The sequence below is a fragment of the Poeciliopsis prolifica genome, unplaced genomic scaffold (genome assembly GCF_027474105.1).
Source record: "Poeciliopsis prolifica strain line A6 unplaced genomic scaffold, Auburn_PproV2 SCAFFOLD138, whole genome shotgun sequence".
Lineage (NCBI taxonomy): Eukaryota > Metazoa > Chordata > Actinopteri > Cyprinodontiformes > Poeciliidae > Poeciliopsis > Poeciliopsis prolifica.
The window spans coordinates 188,901-209,252 of NW_026562513.1; the positions used below are offsets into that span (position 1 = coordinate 188,901).

The 20,352-nt window shown below is 48.5% G+C and overlaps 1 protein-coding gene and 1 pseudogene across 1 annotated transcript; both read right to left on the reverse strand.

Annotated features, from left to right (window-relative positions):
- Positions 1–1,145: 1,145 nt before the first annotated feature.
- Positions 1,146–1,304, reverse strand: LOC129355587 (U2 spliceosomal RNA; annotated as a pseudogene).
- Positions 1,305–2,569: 1,265 nt separating this feature from the next.
- Positions 2,570–20,352, reverse strand: LOC129355572 (WD repeat-containing protein 17-like). Its single transcript, XM_055025169.1, is given in 35 exon segments — positions 2,570–3,085; positions 3,216–3,313; positions 3,443–3,581; positions 3,657–3,754; positions 4,676–4,743; positions 5,065–5,160; positions 5,684–5,785; positions 7,039–7,141; positions 7,220–7,361; positions 7,432–7,543; positions 7,619–7,758; positions 7,834–7,933; positions 8,503–8,591; positions 8,860–8,986; positions 9,071–9,135; positions 9,213–9,368; positions 10,311–10,436; positions 11,600–11,730; positions 11,792–11,941; positions 12,140–12,226; positions 12,558–12,673; positions 12,751–12,915; positions 16,153–16,239; positions 16,313–16,395; positions 16,460–16,551; positions 17,184–17,352; positions 17,427–17,458; positions 17,461–17,613; positions 17,874–17,996; positions 18,066–18,206; positions 18,298–18,408; positions 19,008–19,037; positions 19,040–19,237; positions 19,299–19,482; positions 20,219–20,352. Coding segments are annotated over 35 exon segments (4,452 nt in total). The 5' UTR covers positions 20,342–20,352.

The following is a 20,352-nucleotide window of genomic DNA, read 5'->3' on the forward strand; positions in this document are numbered from 1 at the left end:
TTATCTCAGGATGCTCTAGCTGCTGGCCAGGAGCTGCTGGTCTGCAATAATCCAGGATAATCCAGGATAATCCAGGATAATCCCGGCCCGTCTCCTGTTTGTCTCTGCTGTCTTGGTTGCCGTCGTTAATCTCAGTGATGTCCCTTTGCTGTTCCAACTCGATGGCCGTCTTCCAAACCTGTGAGGTCAGCCTGAGGTCACCGGCTCTCGCTCAGAGGAGGAAGAGGAAGAGAAGAGGAAGAGGCTGCTTACATCTCCTCGCTGTTCCTTCCAGCCACAGAACAATGAGCTCTAATGAAGTGTTTCCCCCTCGTTTCTCCTTCTGACAGGATGTTTAACTTCACACCCTCAGCCGAAACTGGACTGTGTTGAAGTGCATGCTCAGGTCAAAGGTCATGCTGTTGCACCGGCTGACAGCAGCCCCAGGATGAACGGGTCGGGGTTCATGTTTGGAGGGCTGTTAATCATAAAACTAGAGAAGAACTCCGTCGTTTCTCCTCCTGCTGAGTTTTCAAGAGGCTTCAGGCTGCAGAGGTCAAAGGTCAGAAACACAGAGGCTGAAGATGCTGATCATGATCGATCAGTTTCTGTTTTTGGTCTCCACGGAGCTGAAACCAGGAAATACTCACAGCATCTTCCACATTTTACGTTTCAGTTCTTTACTAAATTGGATCAAAGCTTTGATTTAAAATATGTTAAAATCTTCGTGTCAATAATTTAATAATCACTTCCTGTGTTTCAGTGGCTCCTTCAGGTTGCTTAATCCTGGTTCCTCTTTTTTATTGCTGATGTTTTTCAAAGCTGCCAAATGAAACTTTTAACCAAAAAACAGGAATTAGTTTAGTTTTGGCTCAGAGCGTCAGACTGTAAAACACAGACAAGACCAGCTGGCGCCCCCTGCAGGAAGGAAGGTGCCACAGCAAGAACAAAGTCTGACCCTCCTGGACTGGACTGGACTAAACTGGACTGGACCAAATAAAATTATATTTTAACAAGGAACCTGTGGTGGAAAATTACTAGAAGTTTAACTTCTGCTGGTAGTCCGGCTCTCCGGACGCAGACTGAACATAGTACTAAAATGTGAATCCATATTTCGCTAGGAAGACTCCCAGGTTTCTGCCACCAGTTTTCCATCTAACAGCATCAGGGTGAGCACCGGTCCTGGAGATACTGCAATACCAGGTCGATGCGTGGAGTGGACGGAGCAAAACCTGTTCCAAAAATCAATGTAATATATGGTCCCCGGATAGGGGACGTATCAGAAACTGATAAGAACAGATTTTTTTTCTTTCGAAAAAAGCTTTTTGTTTCTTGGAAAAGTCAAAATCTTTGCATTTATGCAGTTATACAGAGAATTTCTTCTCGGTTCGGAACATTTTACATTTAATGGCTCAGAAAACAATCAGTGTCAGTGGAAAATGTTGTTCCAAAGTCACTGAAATCGTTTTTACAGAAGAAAACAAAGATAAAGGAACAGAATCGATCTAAAAGACCTACTGGGAAAAAGACCGACTTGTTCATTTCTGGTCACGTGACACGCTTGTGTCCAATAGAAAGTCTGGAGGTTAAAACACGTTTAAAATGTTTTCTCCTTACTTGGACGTTTAAATATAAACTCAGCTGTTATGTTATGTGTGAAATTCATCTAGCTGACATTTGATTACGTTAAATAAAGCTGTACGGTTAAATTTAATGAAGCCGCTCACGGTTTTTGTTTCCACGCGCTTTGCCGACAGGGACCTCTAGTGGACATTCAGGGCATTGAGTTTGGTAAAATTACACGTAAAATAATCCAAGGAAGTGTTCCTGCCATTTTTATTTTATTGTTGAGGGGCATAGGCAGGTCTCCAGATGTACACAGACAAATAAAACGTAAAGTTAATGTCGGTGGATCCTTTTATAAGAGGAAGTTTTAAAACTGACATACCGCTTTGGCCGCCAGAGGGCGCCCCACTCCACCAAACCGCCTTCCTCCCAACCTCAACCCTCCAGGTCTCACTGGGAGCGATGAAGTTCCCCAGCAGAGGGAGGGAGTCTGAACTGGTGTTTGGAGCGTAAGCAGTCAGAACCGGACCGTTTGGTTCCGGATGAGGTTCACCCAGAGGCGCCGGGAGGCCGGGGTGAACCCCAATGCACCCACCAAGGTGGGGGGCAACAAGAACGCCCCCTTATGGTGAGTTGCCTCTCATCATGGGCAACTCCAGAGAGGAAACATGTCCACCTCCCTGCCCGGCTCCAGTGGGGCGCTGTGACCAAAGGCCAAAGGTCGTCTGCACCGTCAGGGTCTTCAGGCTGCACGCTGTCTGCTTCCTGTCGTCACTGGGACACGCCTCGCCACCATCAGGGCAGCAACTGGAGGCGTGAGGACCTTTAAAGGAAATACACAAAGCTTTCTGCCACACAATAAAAATAAATTCAGTTTTATTTGATCGATGATTCAGCTGTTTTCGTTTTCCTCTGATTAGTCGCTTTAATACTCAAACCAGGACCTTCCTGCTGCTGAACATCAGCACACCTGGTAAAGTACATAACATGTGAACCAGGCTGCCGTCGGTCTGCGCTCTTCCCTCTATTCCAGGTTTTCCAGGCTGCCGTCGGTCTGCGCTCTTCCCTCTGTTCCAGGTTTTCCAGGCTGCCGTCGGTCTGCGCTCTTCCCTCTGTTCCAGGTTTTCCAGGCTGCCGTCGGTCTGCGCTCTTCCCTCTGTTCCAGGTTTTCCAGGCTGCCGTCGGTCTGCTGCGCTCTTCCCTCTGTTCCAGGTTTTCCAGGCTGCCGTCGGTCTGCGCTCTTCCCTCTGTTCCAGGTTTTCCAGGCTGCCGTCGGTCTGCGCTCTTCCCTCTGTTCCAGGTTTTCCAGGCTGCCGTCGGTCTGCGCTCTTCCCTCTGTTCCAGGTTTTCCAGGCTGCCGTCGGTCTGCGCTCTTCCCTCTGTTCCAGGTTTTCCAGGCTGCCGTCGGTCTGCGCTCTTCCCTCTGTTCCAGGTTTTCCAGGCTGCCGTCGGTCTGCGCTCTTCCCTCTGTTCCAGGTTTTCCAGGCGAATAACCAGATTTATTTTTGTACAACCAAAACAGGAAACGCTCGGCAGCATCCTGGATGTTTCCACACAACGCTACGCTGGAGAGGCCTCAGTCACTGATGACCTCTGACCCTTCAGCCTGGGAGGGGTCAGAGGTTATCCCGGAAGGTTCAGAGAAACAACCAGAAACCCCGGAGCTTCACCTTGAGCAGGTCAAAGGTCACGACCCTGGAAGCCTCTTTCTCCCCAGAAACAAATGGCAGCCGGCAGCAGAGCTGCAGCTGGATGCAGGACGAGGCTTCTGGGACAGAACCGGGACGGGCAGAAACCGTCAGAACCGGAACAGAAGCAGTAGGAGGTTCTGGTTCTGAATCTGTAACTTTCTTCATACTGTGACTTGATCAGTCAGAGTTCTGTTCAGCCCCGGTACTGGTTCCGGTCCCGGTTGAGGTCAGAACGGTTGATCCGCAGCCGGTTCCGAGCGGCGAGAACGGGTTGACCTTGGCCCACATCAGAGCGTCGTTCAGAGAAATGGCCGACTTGTTGTCCTCCAGTAGGAACACCGGACCCTGAAGCAAACAGAACCAGAACCGGAGCGTTCACGCCGGCCCGGAACCTCGGGGAACAGAACCGCTCAGGCTCACCTGGATCCTGTGTCCGGTGAAGCAGGACAGGTGGAGGTCCGAATGGCTCGGCAGGTTGGAGCCCGTCATGTAGTCGGGTCCGACCAGAACCAGCGCGCCTGGAGGAGAACAGAACCAGGACGGTCAGAACTGGACCCGATCAGAACCAGGACGGTCAGAACTGGACCCGATCAGTTGTATGTAATAATCTGTTTAGATGTCTTCACATTGAAAAAATAATGCAAGATGATATAATTTTTACATATTTAAATGAATTAATTTTCTAGTTATTTAATTTCATCGTTTAAATGTGTGTTACATTATTCAATGAGAAGTTTATTTTACTTAATTTTGATTTAGTTTTGTCCCTTTCGGCCTTCCGTAGAACACAGAAACCATCAATAATGTATTAATTTATCATGTGACTGATAAATTAATACATTATTATTATTAATTAATGTATAACAATAAACATATTATTAATACATAAATTTAACTGGTTAAATTGTTAACCAGTTCATACTAACTGGTTAACAATTTACATATTGAATTGTAAACTAATGTTGCGTAGCAACCGTTAAGGAGATGTGGCAACAGATGAAACTGTGTTGAAAATTTATTTATATATTTAATTCAATTTTCAATTTTATGAGATTTAAATAATTATTTCTTGTTATTTTTTTGTAATTTGGGACAGTTTGCCCTCCGTACTGATGGCGGCTCTGCCCGGCTCCAGACAGGGTTCTGATCCGTTCTGATCGGGTTCTGATCTGGTTTGATTGGTTTCTGATTGGGTTCTGATCCGTTCTGATCTGGTTCTGATTGGGTTCTGATTGGGTTCTGATCCGGTTCTGATCTGGTTCTGATTGGGTTCTGATCGGGCTCTGATCGGGTTCTGATCTGGTTCTGATTGGATTCTGATCGGGCTCTGATCGGGTTCTGATCTGGTTCTGATTGGATTCTGATCGGGCTCTGATCCGGTTCTGATCGGGTTCTGATCCGGTTCTGATCTGGTTCTGATCGGGTTCTGATCCGGTTACCTGGTTCTGTAGGCTGGATCTTCCTCTGCAGGCGGCTGAACTCTTCCCTCTGACTCTCTGATGGAGGACTGGGGATGACAGAGACTGGTTAGTCTGGTTAGTCTGGTTAGACTGGTTAGACTGGATGGACTGGATGGACTGGTTAGACTGGAGGAAGACGAGAGTGATGAAGAGGAGGAAATCTGAAAATCTGAAAAGTGTGGAGAGCAGTAACCATGGTAACCATGGTTACTGCAGCTAAGTAGAACTGCAAGCCACACTTTTCAGATTATTATGGTCTAAAACAGAATGAAACCAAATCTGCCCCTCCTCCTCGTGGCCCCGCCCTGCTGAGTTGCCACGGTGACCCAGCAGCAGAGCAGGAAGTGAGCGCGGCGCCGATGGCCGACCTGCCGGGCTGCGTCGCGGCGCGCCACGCCTCCAGCTCCGCCGACAGCTGCTGGATCTGCAGAGGAACGCCGACGTCCCGCCGCTTCAGCAGCTGGCTGAGACACACAGAGAGGGCGGTCAGGGCTGGCGCCCCCTGCGGGGGGCTGGCGCTCCCTGCGGGGGGCTGGCGCCCCCTGCAGGGGGGGCTGGCGCTCCCTGCGGGGGGCTGGCGCTCCCTGCGGGGGGCGCCGCAGCTCAGGAGACTTCAGTAAAGTGTTCAGTAAAATTTGGCTGTTTTCACGGTTTTATGATTTTATGTTTCCATTTTATTATTTTTTTTATTTTTCAGCAAGTTTGTCCTGGAATATTATTTTCTGGCATCATCTTTAATATTAAACGTCTCTGAATTTCAGAAAGTTGGAGAGAAGAAAAAAAAAGCTATATTTTTATTTTTTTTGCAAATGTTATCCATTTTTTCAGTAATTATTTTATTTAATTATTTCACACACAAATGATAAAATTACATCACAATTTGATCATTTTCTGCATTATTTCAGACTGCAGAGAATCCCTCATGAAAGACTACAAACATGGAGGACAGAGTCTGGTTACCATGGTTACGGCTGTCTCGCATCATACCTGGTGAATTCATAGAGAGCAGGAACGATGCTGCAGTAGCTCCGTCTGATGGCCAGCAGGCCTCCGATGTAACCGCACAGGATCAGCAGCTCACTGCGCTCTCTGCACACACAGAGACACAGAGAGACACAGAGACACAGAGAGACACAGAGAGAGACACAGAGAGACAGAGAGAGACACACACAGAGACACACAGAGACACAGAGAGAGACACACAGAGAGACACAGAGACACACAGAGACACAGAGACACACAGAGACACAGAGAGAGACACAGAGAGAGACACAGAGACACACAGAGACACAGAGAGAGACACAGAGACACAGAGAGACACAGAGAGAGACACAGAGACACACAGAGACACACAGAGACACACACAGAGACACAGAGACACACACACACACACACACAGAGACACACACAGAGACACACAGAGACACACAGAGACACACACAGAGACACACAGAGACACAGAGAGAGACACAGAGACACACAGAGACACACAGAGAGAGACACAGAGACACACAGAGAGAGACACAGAGACACACAGAGAGAGACACAGAGACACACAGAGACACAGAGAGACACAGAGAGAGACACAGAGACACACAGAGAGAGACACAGAGACACACAGAGACACAGAGAGACACAGAGAGACACACAGAGACACAGAGAGACACAGAGAGACACACAGAGACACAGAGAGACACAGAGACACACAGAGACACACAGAGACACAGAGAGAGACACAGAGACACACAGAGAGAGACACAGAGACACACAGAGAGAGACACAGAGACACAGAGAGACACAGAGAGACACACAGAGACACACAGAGACACAGAGAGACACAGAGACACACAGAGACACACAGAGACACAGAGAGAGACACAGAGACACACAGAGAGAGACACAGAGACACACAGAGAGAGACACAGAGACACACAGAGAGAGACACAGAGACACACAGAGAGACACAGAGACACACAGAGACACACAGAGACACAGAGAGAGACACAGAGACACACAGAGAGACACAGAGACACAGAGAGACACACAGAGACACAGAGACACACAGAGACACACAGAGACACAGAGACACACAGAGAGACACACAGAGACACACAGAGACACAGAGAGACACAGAGACACACAGAGACACAGAGACACACAGAGACACACAGAGACACAGAGAGACACACAGAGAGACACACAGAGAGACACACAGAGAGACACACAGAGACACACAGACACACACAGAGACACACACACACACACAGAGACACACACACACACACACAGAGTTAGGACAGCCCGGGCGAGGGTCTGATGTCCTGCGGAGACGACTTCCTCACTGGGTGAGCCTGGGCAGGACGAGGCGGTCGGTCCGGATGTAGCTCAGCAGGTCCAGGATTGGCTGAACGCCGTCCACCGTCCAATCAGATCCGGCCAGCTGCTCTGATCAGCAGCGACACGCAGCGTGAGATTCGTAGCGGGCGTCCGCTCGCGGCCGACACGCAGGGAGCAAACAGTTACCTTTCAGGAAGCCGAGGCCCATCTGCAGGGCGAGTTCAGGCTCAGAGCTCAGCAGGTGGAACTTCACGGCGGAGAACAGATCGCCGTCGGCCGCCGCAGCTACTGCCAGATCCGAGCACTCATCCAGGGAGGGCAGGCCGCACTGCAACGACAAAACGATTTAAATCCCAGAGAATACGGTCAAACTGTAATCTGGGCCGAGGTCTCCCCACCCGCTGGTGCAGCCGGTCGATCTCTGCAGCACTTCCTGGGTGGAAGGCGCACAGCTTGGCCAGTAAGACGTGATTATCAGGGATCATCAGCAGCAGGTCGGCGGAGAGCTCCCTGAGAACAACAGACATCCTGACAGACCAGCAGCAAACACAGAACTCCTCACATAGAAGCGGCCTGCGTGTCTACCATGTTGGCGCCGTCATGTACTTCCTGGCCAACAGCTCCAGGCAGTAAGCCGTGCTCTGATTGGCTGCTTCTCCCAGGACCAGTCCCACGCACGCAGCCAGCTCCAACTCGTTTCCCCGGATCAGGCTGGCCATGGCCGACTGCAGGACAGAAACATGGCTTCAGAACCGAAGAGGAAACCTGGAGAAACCTGGAGAAACCTGGAGGAAACCTACCTGGATGTTGTCGACCGCCAGGTGGCAGCATGCGGCCAGGACGGAGCGGCCATCTTGGAAGTACCACTCAGCCAGTTCCTTACAGACATGATGAAGGAGGCTGACGGCAGAAAGACGAAACGTTTTTTACGACAAAGATTTATTCTTGACAGATTAAACACCACAGAGAAACTGTCAGTGCAAAAACTGTAAACTACGTTATAAAGTATTTCACTTATAGGATGCTTTGGTCCTAAAATCATTTCAGTTAAATATGATAAATAGGCCAAACTAGATTAAATTAAAATATACTGAGAAGCAATTAAATTATTTGTCATTTTAAATCTTATCTTATAAAGGAAGATAAACACAGCTAATGCGAAAATAATCCAAGTTAGCATTAGCTAAACCAATTTAATTCCTAAACTTAGACAAAATAAGCTAAGTTATGACAGGCTAAGTTTAGCTAAGCTATGCTTCAACTAATTTGGGATTTAAAAAAAGCTATGCTAAGCTAAGCTAATATAATCCAAGTTAAATGAATGTGGGTTAAAATAATAAATGCTAATATAACCCAAATTTAGCTAAGATGGGCTAGGCTAAGGCAGCTAATCCAGTGTAGGGTAAAGAAGCTAACTTAAGCTAAGCTAATGCTGCTCATTGGTAAACCGGGTTTCCGCGCTTCCCTACCTCTGGTAGTGCTGCCTGTTTTCCACGTCGTTGGTTGTGTGGTTGATGGATGAACTCTGCGGGGAACGGATGTTCCCTTCACACGCTCCCTGCAAACAGTGGCTGCTCAGCCCCGGCCTGCTGGACGCACCTGGTGCCCCGGCCTGCTGGACGCACCTGGTGCCCGGGCCTGCTGGACGCACCTGGTGCCCCGGCCTGCTGGACGCACCTGGTGCCCCGGCCTGCTGGACGCACCTGGTGCCCCGGCCTGCTGGACGCACCTGGTGCCCCGGCCTGCTGGACGCACCTGGTGCCCCGGCCTGCTGGACGCAGATGGTGCCCCGGCCTGCTGGACGCACCTGGTGACCCCCCCCTTACCTGTACGATCAGGCCTCCAGCAGGCCCCCTGCTGGTGAAGAACGATACGAGCTTCTTAATGTCGCCGGTGGCGATGCAGTACGGGATGGCGTCATCGTTATCGTCGGCCATCAGCTGATCGGCTCGTCTGCAGAAACACGACCCAGTCACTGACAGAACTGAACCAGAACCAGATCAGAACCAGGACCTGCTCTGGTTCTGAGTGCGTTACCTCTGCATGAGTTTCTTCCAGTACTTCATGGAGACTCCGGGCGCCACCGCCAAGGCTTTCTCCCACTGAAAGAGACGGCGGGTTGAGGGAACAGACAGGAGCTGAACAGAACCTGAGTTTGGGCCGGTGACCCGGTTCTCACCTGACCCAGCTCCACCATGAGCTCGCAGTACCTCTGGATCTGACCCAGCCTCAGGTGGATCTCTGCTGCTTCCTTCAGACGCTCCTCTTTGCTCGGCGCGCCGATTCCTCCGCCGAATTTCGACATCTTGACGATCGTCAGCTCCTGAGCTTCAGACTGTAAACAAATAAAACATTAAAAAATAAAACTGCACAATAAAATAATAAAACATTAAAACATAAATGATTCCCGTTTTATTTCTGCCAGCAGGGTTACTAATTTTACTAAACTAATTTAGTATTTTAAATATTTTAAATCCCTAAGAGGGATTTTATCTGATTGAATAAAGCTGAGAGGTTCATCATTATTAGTATTATTATCAACAGCAAAAGAAAACATTTTTTCATCAGATTAGCAAAGTAAAAAGACTTATTTTGTTTATTAATCTTTGATCTATTTACCTATGTGCGGTATTTAACTGATCATTTAGTTTAATCTACTTAAAGTTTTTTTTGCAAAATGTGTTCATATTGTTGTAAATTGTTATTATCAATTTAAATCATTTTGTGTTGCCTCACATCTGGCAGCTTCTGTTTACATGGATTTAAATAGCACTAATTTTATTTCAAATGCTACTTCTTACTGTGATAAATGAACAAATTAACTAATTAAAATATTACACAAAAACTACAAAATAGAAATAAAAACATACAAGAAAAATATTTAGCAAATTATTTTTCAAACTGTAAAAAATAAATTAAAAACAAAACACATCAATAAATAATTTACTTTTAAACTTGTATTTTTCCTTTTTAGTTAACATTTTCATTTTGTCTGAAAAATAATTTAAAACATTTGGGCTAACTAACATGGGACCAGCAGAGACAATGTCTTACTATTTTTCACATTTCAGATTTAACTTGCAGATTTTTAAAAACTTTTCTGTTCAAATAAAACACTAAACCCTTTCAAAATAAAAGCATTTTTTTAATATGTTGACATCTTTTAGTTTTTGAGGTTGTGAACAGTTTAGTAAAGTTTCTGCCAGTGTGGGGGCGGAGCCTGCGTGGGGCGGAGCCTGCGTGGGGCGGAGCCTGCAGAGTTACCTGAGCGTCTCACCGTTTTAAACTTTACCAGGTGTTTCATGTGCATCACGCCTTTGCTATAGCTGGCAGGAAGCAGCGAGTCGTCCTGGCCGTTGATGATGAACACCAGGTCCCACAAGTTGCTGCTGCCCCCTGGAGGCTGAGGGCGACACTGCACATGTTCAACACATCCAACAGAACCTCATCCGGAACCAAACGGTCCGATCCTCCAGCCGATGGAGGCTCTGACCATCAGCAGATTAAAGATTGTGTCATGTTTTAACTGAAGCGTCAGAAAAAGTGTAGATGGTTTTTAGCTAACGGCGCCATCTACAGGTTGGCTTCACTATTTTCCCTGAGATTATTAAAGATGGAGTTACAGCAGAACAGCAGCAGGGGCGCCAGCGGTAAGGAGGCAACATGAGCTGATTATCTCATTATCTGCTGCTGCTGCTTGTTTGTCTGGTCACTCAGGCTCAGCAGGAAGCTGCTCCAGGCCCAGAGGGACCGGTTCTGGACCGGACCTGAACTGCTTCCCTGCCTCTGATTCACACAACAAGAAGAGCTCAGAAAAAAGGTTGTTATTCTGCAAACATGATCAGTTCTGACATGAGTTTTCATCAAATCAGTGAAATACTGCAAGATTTTAGGCAAAAAGCATCAAGTTACTAAAAAACAGAACAATGTGGATTTTTAGGCTTCTAAATATATTTCCTGCCAGAGTTAGGAAATAAATTTTAACAAGATTTTAAAAAAAATGAAAGCAAAGAGTTATATCTCATACAACCAGAATATTGCTTTAAGTAAAAACAGAACAGTAAATCAGAAAAACATTTTGGGTGTTTTTCTCTTCGTCTAGATGAAACAGGCGCATCACAGGGAGCCTCTTAAAGGGCCAGTGTCGTGTTTGCCACAGGGCGTTAATGGCTCTACCATGTAGCTATGTCAACTTCAGTTGTTACAAAAATTAAACATGATTTTAAAAAATTCACTTCCTGATTTAACGCCTTGAAATTGGGTCTCTGTCTCTTTAATAAACCCCTGCTCTGTCTGAAGCTCCGCCTCCAGGAAGTCATCCCAACACAGCTCCTGGTCGATCTGGGCTCAGCAGTTCCAGCAGCTGCTGGCTAGTCTGAAGGAGCTGAGTGGGGGAGGAGCTGCGGCTCGAAGGCGGGGCTAGGTCCACCCAGGCTTTTAGCAGCTGGGAGCAACACTGATCAAAGATCAAAGCTGATTGTACATACTGGCCCTTTAAGGATAAACTCTACAGAGTTTTACATAAACATCTGATGACATCAGACCCCCTGCTGATGCTGAACTCACAGAGAAAGTCTCAGAAAACCAGCGCAGCTTTCTGGACCGGCCGTCTCCGCTCAGCTTGTCCAGCTCCTGCTTGATGTCTCTGGACAGTTTTCCGCAGAGCAGCGGCGGCGAGCCGGGGACCATGGCCGCGTCTGCAGGGAGAGACGGGTCAGAAAAAAACCCGATCCAGACCGGGCCTCCAGCGGGGCTCACCTGTATTCCCGATGATCCGGTCCCAGGGTGTCTCCGTCAGGATGTTGAGCAGCAGAGGACAGACAAGTGGCGTGAGAGACCAGAGACGGACAGTGCTGTCCCTGCTGCAGCTCGCCATGGTGAAGGGCCGGCTGTGGTGACACGTCAGACCTGTGGGGACGGAGGTGGATGGGGAGGGGGACGGGGAGGTGGACGGGAAGGTGGATGAGGTGGACAGGGACCAGGGAGGTGGACAGGGATGGGACCGGGGAGGGGCATCAGGGACGAGGACGGGAGGACGGGGACATAGAGGACTTCAGACCGCTGGACAGCCTCAGCAGGGCCTTCTGGTGTCTCTCGGTGTCTCACCGTAGACGTCGGCTCCGTGGTCGAAGACGGTGTCCAGACACGTCCCGTCCCTGGTGTCCCAGACTCTGATCGTATAATCCCAGGATCCTGCAGAAGCGACCGGGACCAGAGACCAATGAGGACGGAGCGTTCCCGTCTTCCCTTAAAGCTGCAGTAGCTTATTGAAAATGTTTTCCATATGAGCTGAACTGCCTCCATGCTGAGGCAGCTGGTTATGTCATAAAACGTCTGCATAAACGCAGCGTTTGTCCAGATCCACTTCAGCACAGATTCACCACATTAAGGCTCATTCCACATAAATATTAACAACATTTCATCAAAGTTACAAACTGCAGCCGTAATCAAACTCATGGACAAATAGTTCTGGCAGTCCCAGCACTGCGCACTGGTCCCAGTACTGGGTCCAGCGGTTCTGTACCTGAGATGAGCAGGTACGGAACCTCGGTGTTCCACATCAGGCCTCGGACCGGCGCCGTGTGTCCACTTAGAACGTTGATGCAGGCGTCCTGGGTGTAGTCCCAGATCCGGACCGTTCTGCCCACACACAGAACCAGAACCATAGAACCAGAACAGCTTCCTGAGCCGGAGACGCAGTCGGCCCAGAATCTCACCCGTCGTCAGAGCCGGAGCAAAGGATTCCCTCCCTGAGCGGCGACCAACGGACATGGAACACCTTGGCCAGGTGTCCAGTGAACACCTTGAGCGGCTGATCAGAGCTGGTGGCCAGGTAGTAGACCCGCACGTTCCTGTCCTCACAGCCGGTCGCTATCATGTCCCTTAGGGGACGCAGGAGACAGAGACAGCTATACATTGATTGGATGGATGGATGATGGATGGATGATGGATGGATGGATGACAGATGGATGGATGATGGATGGATGGATGGATGGATGATGGATGGATGGATGACAGATGGATGGATGATGGATGGATGATGGATGGATGGATGGATGATGGATGAATGGATGATATGGATGACAGATGGATGGATGGATGATGGATGATGGATGGATGGATGACAGATGGATGGATGGATGGATGATGGATGGATGGATGATGGATGGATGACAGATGGATGGATGATGGATGATGGATGGATGATGGATGGGTGATGGATGGGTGACAGATGGATGGATGATGGATGATGGATGGATGATGGATGGATGACAGATGGATGGATGATGGATGATGATGGATGGATGACAGATGGATGGATGATGGATGGATGACAGATGGATGGATGACAGATGGATGGATGATGGATGGATGACAGATGGATGGATGATGGATGGATGGATGGATGATGGATGGATGATGGATGGATGATGGATGGGATGATGGATGATGGATGACAGATGGATGGATGATATGGATGATGGATGGATGGATGGATGGATGGATGATGGATGGATGGATGATGGATGGATGATGGATGGATGACAGATGGATGGATGATGGATGGATGGATGATGGATGGATGATGGATGGATGGATGATGGATGGATGGATGGATGATGGATGGATGATGGATGGATGGATGGATGGATGGATGGATGATGGATGGATGATGGATGGATGGATGATGGATGGATGACAGATGGATGGATAATGGATGGATGGATGATGGATGGATGGATGGATGATGGATGGATGATGGATGGATGGATGATGGATGGATGATGGATGGATGGATGGATGGATGGATGATGGATGGATGATGGATGGATGGATGACAGATGGATGGATGATGGATGGATGACAGATGGATGGATGGATGACAGATGGATGGATGATGGATGGATGGATGATGGATGATGGATGGATGACAGATGGATGGATGATGGATGGATGACAGATGGATGGATGATGGATGGATGGATGATGGATGGATGATGGATGACAGATGGATGGATGATGGATGGATGACAGATGGATGGATGGATGACAGATGGATGGATGATGGATGGATGATGGATGACAGATGGATGGATGATGGATGGATGGATGATGGATGGATGACAGATGGATGGATGATGGATGGATGGATGATGGATGGATGATGGGATGGATGATGGATGGATGATGGATGGATGACAGATGGATGGATGATGGATGGATGACGGATGGATGGATGATGGATGGATGATGGATGGATGACAGATGGATGATGGATGGATGGATGGATGGATGATGGATGGATGACAGATGGATGGATGATGGATGGATGATGGATGGATGACAGATGGATGACAGATGGACTATGGATGGATGATGGATGGATGACAGATGGATGGATGACAGATGGATGGATGATGGATGGATGACAGATGGATGATGGATGGATGGATGGATGGATGGATGGATGATGGATGGATGACAGATGGATGGATGATGGATGGATGATGGATGGATGACAGATGGATGACAGATGGACTATGGATGGATGATGGATGGATGACAGATGGATGATGGATGGATGACAGATGGACGATGGATGGATGATGGATGGATGACAGATGGATGGATGGATGGATGACAGATGGATGACAGATGGATGGATGATGGATGGATGATGGATGGATGGATGATGGATGGATGACAGATGGATGGATGATGGATGATGCATGGATGATGGATGGATGATGGATGGATGGATGATGGATGGATGACAGATGGATGATGGATGACAGATGGATGGATGATGGATGATGGATGGATGATGGATGGATGGATGACAGATGGATGGATGATGGATGGATGATGGATGGGTGACAGATGGATGGATGATGGATGGATGATGGATGGGTGACAGATGGATGGATGATGGATGGATGACAGATGGATGATGGATGGATGACAGATGGATGACAGATGGATGGATGATGGATGGATGATGGATGGATGGATGATGGATGGATGACAGATGGATGATGGATGATGGATGGATGGATGACAGATGGATGGATGATGGATGATGGATGGATGACAGATGGATGGATGATGGATGATGGATGATGGATGATGGATGGATGATGGATGGATGATGGATGGATGGATGATGGATGGATGATGGATGGATGACAGATGGATGGATGATGGATGGATGATGGATGGATGACAGATGGATGGATGATGGATGGATGATGGATGGATGATGGATGGATGATGGATGGATGACAGATGGATGAATGATGGATGGATGATGGATGGATGGATGACAGATGGATGGATGATGGATGATGGATGATGGATGGATGGATGGATGATGGATGGATGGATGGATGATGATGGATGGATGGATGGATGACAGATGGATGGATGATGGATAGATGATGGATGGATGGATGGATGATGGATGGATGACAGATGGATGGATGATGGATGGATGATGGATGGATGATGGATGGATGATGGATGGATGACAGATGGATGAATGATGGATGGATGATGGATGGATGGATGACAGATGGATGGATGATGGATAGATGATGGATGGATGGATGACAGATGGATGGATGATGGATGGATGGATGATGGATGGATGATGGATGGATGACAGATGGATGGATGATGGATGGATGATGGATGGATGGATGACAGATGGATGGATGATGGATGGATGGATGGATGATGGATGGATGACAGATGGATGGATGATGGATGGATGATGGATGGGTGACAGATGGATGGATGATGGATGGATGATGGATGGATGACAGATGGATGGATGATGGATGGATGGATGATGGATGGATGACAGATGGATGGATGACAGATGGATGGATGATGGATGGATGATGGATGGATGACAGATGGATGGATGGATGGATGATGGATGGATGACAGATGGATGGATGACAGATGGATGATGGATGGATGATGGATGGATGACAGATGGATGGATGATGGATGGATGATGGATGGATGACAGATGGATGGATGATGGATGGATGATGGATGGATGATGGATGGACGATGGATGGATGACAGACAGACGTATCTCCAGCTCTTACTTGTTGTTCTGGCTCCAGTCGCAGCCGAACACGGCGGCAGGATGTTTGTACTTGTGCAGGATTTTGCCGTCGATGGTTCTGATGATGCTGCAGAGACAGGAACGTGAAACACGCTGCGCCTCATCGCTGCACGGTTAAACCCGATTGGACCGGCGCTCACCAGAACCCGTCTCCGCTGCAGGTGGCGATCCTCTTGGAGTCTTTGTGGCTCCACGATATGCAGAAAATCCCGTTCTTACCGTGCTGAAGGGAAACAGCAGCAGTTAGAACGGCTCCAGCTTCGCCAAGGCTGCAGATCTCAACTGACCTCGTTAAAGCGGGTGATGATTTTCCCCTTCCCGACGTCCCAAATAAACGCTCCGTTACGAGACGTCGCTCCCGCGATGCAGTTCAGGTCTCCTTAGAAACCAGCAGAGAAAAACTGCTTTCCCATTTAGAACCACAGCAACCGTCTGGTTCCTGACATCCACACTAACAGTTTGCAGATCCAAGAAACACAGAAGGAAATTCCCCTGACCCACAATCCTCTCTGCTGCCAGTCCTGCCTCAACCTCACCCACTGCTGAGAATGACACCTCCACAAATATCCAATCACTCATGTTTTACACGATAAAAGTAATGTACTGTTAACTTATTAGCTCACCAGTTTAACTAATGCTACTTATTAGCTAACTTTAACAACACAGGACCCATTAACACAGGTAGTAGCAGCTACAGCTGATAAACTAACATGAACTGATGCCTCAACAATTGTCAACATCCTAACATTAGCTTATATATGCAAGGTATGGTAAACATTAGCAGACATGCTAACAAACCTCAAATGCTAACATTAACCAATATACCAATATTATTAGCTGATCTACTGTGATTGACTGAAAAGCCAGTACTAACTCGTATGCTAACATTAGCTGATAAATTAATGTTAGCTCATATTGTAATAGCTCATATGCTAACACTAGTTAATATGCTAACATTAACAGGTATGCTAGCATTAGCTGATATTAGCGGTGTGTTAGCGGCTTATGCACCTGGAGCCCAGGACAGAGAGTAAACCACGCCTTCGTTCCCGGGCGACGTAGAAACGGCCGTCAGCGTGTTGGTGTCCCAGATTTTAATGGTTCCATCAAAACTGGCCGTCGCCAGCAGGTTGGGGTCATCGGGTTTAAACTTGCAGTCAAAGATGGTTTCCACGTGGCCCTGGAATTTGAAAACAGACGTCAGAGAGAACCGAGACACTTCCTGCCCCGCCAGCCGCGCGGCCCGCAGCGCACCAAGTCTCTCAGGAAGTCCCACTTCTTGGCCCCATGTCGTAGAGTCCGATGCCGCCGTCCATGAAGCAGCAGACGGCGTGACCGGGCGGCAGAGAGAAGGCCCGGTTCTGGGACAGGGTCGGCGGAGGGACGGCCTCGCTGGTGGAACTGGTGTGCTGGCTCTTACTGGGAGAACTGGAGCTCTGAGCTGCAGAGAGGAGCAGAGGCGGTTAGCCTGAGCATCGCTCCAGAAAGTCCAGTCCATCCAAGGGTGAAGAATGGATTTACCTGCAGAAACAGGTTAGGTTTTGCTTTTGGACAGTTCTGATCTGATTGCAGCTCTGAATTGTTTCTAAAATTTTTACTCCAGTCTAAGATTAATGAATGATTAATAGAGATTTCAATAATTGACTAATAGCTATGAGTGACGTTTCAGTCTACATGTTGGGTTATCGGAGGTGCAGTTACCTCTTTTGGCCAGCGGGGCGCTGAGCACATGCAGAGCGTGAAATCCCGTCTTCTTCAGCTTGAAGCTGTCCAACGGCGTGGAGCGAGACACGTTCCAAACCCTCAGCACGCCGACCTGCGAGTCTGCAGAAAGAACACGTCTCACCACAAACCAGGCTTCATTCAGAGCCAGGGTCCTGCAGCGCCTCTCACCCCCGGTGATGAACATCCCCGGAGCCGAGGGAACCCAGGCCAGGCACTGGACGGAGGCGGCGGCGGACGGGAAGCAGAAGGACGTGATGCAGGACAGTCCCTCGCTGTCCACCAGCCGCACGCCGTTGTGGAGGTTGGACACTGCAGAAGAAGACAGCGGGTCAGAACCCGATCAGAACCCGATCAGAACCCGAGGCTGCGTCTGCGCTGAGGCTTCGGGTCGGAACCGGACCGAGCAGGTAGTCGACGGACAGAGGGTCCCACTCCAGGGCGCTGACCGGGTCCTCCTCGTCCGTCCCCTCCAGGGCCTCTGGACGCAGGACGTGCTTCTGGCTTTTACTGCCTGGACACACGGCAGAGGTCAGAGGTCAGTCAGGAAACGCAGGGCAGGAAGTCGAAATGCTCAGAAGGGGTCAAAGGTCATACAAAGTGTATCATCCCCCAGTCTGAGAGAAGGCTCAGCCCAAGGTCAGAGGTCAGAGAAATGACCAGTGGAGTGCAAAGTACTCGAGTAAAAGTATTGCTACTCAGCTACAAGCGAAAGTTACTTATTAAAATACTCAAGTATTCAAAAGTACAAATTCTAACCTCTAGTATCAGAACGTCCCTGTTTTCTGACAGTTTTTACAGAACCATGTAACTGTAGAGGTTAAAGGTCAAAGCTCAAAGGAACAACCAGGTACGGCAGGCTGAGTTATCATAAAATCAGTTTCATGATTACCGTCTAGATATCTGAAAGTCTAAAATGTAAGCTGCAGACTACGAAGTTACGACGACAAGCTTACTGTCCAAACCCAGCGCTTCATTGCAGACCCCACAGGTTAGAGGTCAAAGGTCATTCTCTCTCGATGAGTGTTTCTCAAGCTGACAACCACCAAACCCACGAAACAAACTAGACAAATGAATGCAGACTCTTGAGGGGTGAACTGGACCTGGACTGACCGGGCTGGAAGACGGACAGGCTGCCGTCGTGTGTCCGAACACCAGCTTGCCCTTCTTGCTCGGGTGCCAGCGGAACAGGCAGATGTCCGACAGGAAGGAGTGCGCCTCCTTGTGGACGGTGACCGCGGCGTCGGACCCTCGGTAGTCCCAGACGTACAGCGGGCCGCGCTGCGACACGAACGCCACGCCGTCCGGTGAGTTCCAGCACCAGCTGACGGAGACGGGGATGCCTGGAGAGGACGGAGGTCAGAGGTCAGAGGTCAGAGGTCAGAGTCCCGGTCGGTCATCTACCTTTGGTGCTGTCCAGCCGGGCGGCGGCCTTCTTCTCCGCCACGTTCCAGATGATGAGCAGGTTGTCGGCGGAGGCGGAGGCGAACAGGTCGGCGTTGTCTGGACACCAGCTGATGGCCGTGATCGTCTTCTTGTGCTCCGACATGATGGAGCGCAGCTTGAACTCGTTGTACTGCTGGTCCAGCTGCACACAAACAGACATCTGCTTTACAAGGTCAAAGGTGAGCCAGGAGTCTTCAGACAGGTGAGGAGCCGTCAGAGAAGATCTTTCTGAATCACGTTTGATCCATCCTGCTCAAATTTTTAGTTATACTTCACTTACAACAAAAATCTAATTTTATCCAATGATGTTCACTTGAAAACATAATGTGCTGCGACTTTTGGGACATAAATTTAGGAATCTAATCACAAACATGAAGTTGTGTCTTCAACAGACAAACGACGACCGCTGGAGACGGCGGCAGGTTCGCTGATAATTCTCAAATTGACTTTTAAAGATCTCTGTGAAATTATGAGGCGTTAGGAAAGTTGCATAGTTTAACATTAACACCAGTAATTTGGGTTAATTAGCTCAAATTAACACAAATGTCACAAAATAAAAAAACTGACGGTTCATTTTTTTAAATCATTCATTCATAAATGTTTCAAACTAAACATTAATTAGCAAGATAAATATTTGGCTAATATGCCAAAATCACTTCCCAATAACCGGAAGGACGCAACCACAACAAGAGCTGAGCTAATAGTGAGCTAATTAGCTAATTACAACTTTGGAAGCTAATTATCTGGATTTCTTTGCTGAATAAATATTTTGTTTGAATATGTGATATGAATGAATGAATGAATGAATGAATGAATGAATGAATGAATGAATGAATGAATGAATGAATGAATGAAGGGACAGGGCCTCATCACCTCACCTGGTAGACGTAGATGGCTAACGTAGCGCAGTAGGCGAAGCGGTCTCCGCTGGCGGCGCACACGTCTTTGTTCCAGGGCTGGCAGCCGGCGGCCAGGAGGCCCACCTGCTTCACCTTGGCCATCCTCACCTGCA